Source organism: Akebia trifoliata, chromosome 15 (assembly GCF_017979445.1).
Source record: "Akebia trifoliata isolate Shusen 1 chromosome 15, ASM1797944v1, whole genome shotgun sequence".
In the NCBI taxonomy this organism is placed as follows: domain Eukaryota; kingdom Viridiplantae; phylum Streptophyta; class Magnoliopsida; order Ranunculales; family Lardizabalaceae; genus Akebia; species Akebia trifoliata.
The window spans coordinates 1,125,503-1,127,839 of NC_141389.1; the positions used below are offsets into that span (position 1 = coordinate 1,125,503).

A 2,337-nucleotide genomic window follows, 5' to 3' on the forward strand; every position below is an offset into this window, starting at 1 on the left:
ATATGATTTTTCCAAGGCCTAGTTCTATAGATAACATCAAAATCAAAAAATTAGGAAGACTCATTATCAATAGTCAATTAAGAAGACAACACATGTTTCAAGAGAGTTAGTCGGTCCCACTTTGATGGCAGTTAAGACCTTCATCAACTTATTGTCTTTGAAATCTTGTCAACCAAACACCAACAACTTTCTTTTGAGATCCATCGTAGAAAAATAGATCCCAAATTTAATTAGTTGGCAACTTCCCTTCTTCATAAACCAACATCTCTCTCTCGTGGAGATCCACTTCGTAATGTTATTCTCCAAAGCTCACGTCAATGCTTTTAAGAACACAAGAAGATCATCCGCAAACAAAAGATGGTTTGGAATCGCATCTTCCACACTATTACTTCTTTGAAAGCAATTTAGTGAGACATAATACTTAACACTTCCTCGACCCTTATGAGAAGTACTAGGAAAGGAGATCCCTTGCCTCAACTGTTTTGGTTTGTGGAGCCTAATAGTACTAGTCGACAAGAAAAAAATTTAAGGGTATTTTTGTAATTTCATTAATATTATGTAAAACCCTAATTAGATTTTTCTAAGGTATTTATATTTCTCGTTTTTGGTGAAAGGGTGTAATCTGTAACTGCGAGTTTTTCTTCATAATGGGATCAATGTGATCTGTGGACGGTACTTCAATCTAGAGGAAACTACGTAAAATCTATGTGTTTCTTTGTGTGATTGCATCTTGTGTTTGGTTTTTCAATTCGTTTTCTTATTTTGATTGCACCTGTTTTCTTTACTTCAAATCTCGGTTTGATGTCTCATCTCGTCTCATTCATGAAGGAGGTCGAGTTGTCTTAGACGAGTTAACTCGTCTCAGACAAGACAAATCATTTTACTTGTTTACAATAATTTGTTTATAATATATTTATATTTTAATAAATATTAAAATTTCAAAAAATAATTATTTTAATTCAGAATTATAAAATACCAATACCACTTAACTTAACTTGATTCAGTTTTATTGACTTGTCAAATATTTTCAAAATATCGTCCAAAATGGTGTAACTCATGATTTGATTCTTGTTGGGTTGATATTAGATCGATCTTAAACCTAATTCGTTGACCGTTGGCGATGGTGTCAATAATGATGATGGACGATGGTGATCATACGTCGATCCTACATTGTAATACAGTAAATTCAATCCCAAAACTCACAACCACTCAAAAAAAAAAAAAAAAAAAACTAATCTGATGTGAATTAATTGCTACTCCGTGACCCAACATAAATAAATTACCAAACTTAGGTGGCCAACTAAATATATTATTTAATATTTTCCACATTCAACGGGTCACCATTAATTATTAATAAAATAAATATAATATTTTATAAAATAAAAAAACAAAAAGTGAGAAAATAAATAAATATAATACATAAGTTAAAAGTGCATTAAATACACCTTGGGATCTAATTTTTTTTTATCGAAATCACCCTCAAAATTATTATTTTTGACCAAAAATTCCCATAAATATTAAAATAAATTTAAAAAAATATATAACAACAATCACCTGGCACTGAAGGCCAGCGGCACCAACTCCGATAGAGGTGTAGTTAAAGGAGTGGGACCCACAGATGGAACTGGAGAATTACGACAGATAGGACACGTGGCGCTCATCCGAAGCCACTCATCGATGCAATCAACGTGGAAGCAATGGTTACAATCTGGCATACACCTTACCGTATCCTTGGGTCTGTACTCCATCAAACAAATAGAACATGGGCCGTTATTGGGCCTTGGTAGTCTTCTGCTCTCATTCAAGATCTGTTTTGGGTATGAAGCTATAGTAGGATTATCAAGGCCCATCACTACCGTTGATACTGGTGTGGGCCCAACTGTAGTAGTAGAGCCACCACCACTCCTGGAAGCAGCGGAACCGGCTTTGACTCTAACGCAGATGTAAGATGTGAGCATGATAGTGGAGATGAGAACGAGTATTCCAACTGCGATTCCAATGCCGTACCCGAGTCCGGGTTCGTGTGCCGACACGGGTACGTTTGTCGAGGACATGTGAGAGAGAGAGAGAGAGAGAGAAGAGAAGAGAGAAAGTGAGCTTTAGTTGTGAGGGCAGGTGACAATGGGTTGAAGTCCATGAGAGAGTTTAATTACTTTGTAGTTTATATTATTAAATGTTTTCTGTTGAACACTTGAAATTACTATAATGTCCTTAAGATTTTATAAGTTTTACCTATGGTGACTTTTTAAAAGTTGAAGAGGACTCGAACGAGTCTGAGATGACTCGTCCAATATTTTAAAAGAATAATGATTTTCTGACGCCACGACGTAGCATGTG

General features: G+C 35.2%; 1 protein-coding gene across 1 annotated transcript; it reads right to left on the reverse strand.

Annotated features, from left to right (window-relative positions):
* Positions 1 to 1,342: 1,342 nt before the first annotated feature.
* Positions 1,343 to 2,124, reverse strand: LOC147383793 (RING/U-box superfamily protein). The gene has a single exon (XM_086426255.1). The coding sequence runs from the start codon at positions 2,052 to 2,054 to the stop codon at positions 1,551 to 1,553; it is 504 nt and encodes a 167-aa protein (XP_086282381.1). The 5' UTR covers positions 2,055 to 2,124; the 3' UTR covers positions 1,343 to 1,550.
* Positions 2,125 to 2,337: the final 213 nt, after the last annotated feature.

Excerpts from the sequence above, each read along its gene's own strand:
- LOC147383793 (XM_086426255.1), bottom strand. The coding sequence starts at position 2,054 with ATGTCCTCGACAAACGTACCCGTGTCGGCACACGAACCCGGACTCGGG.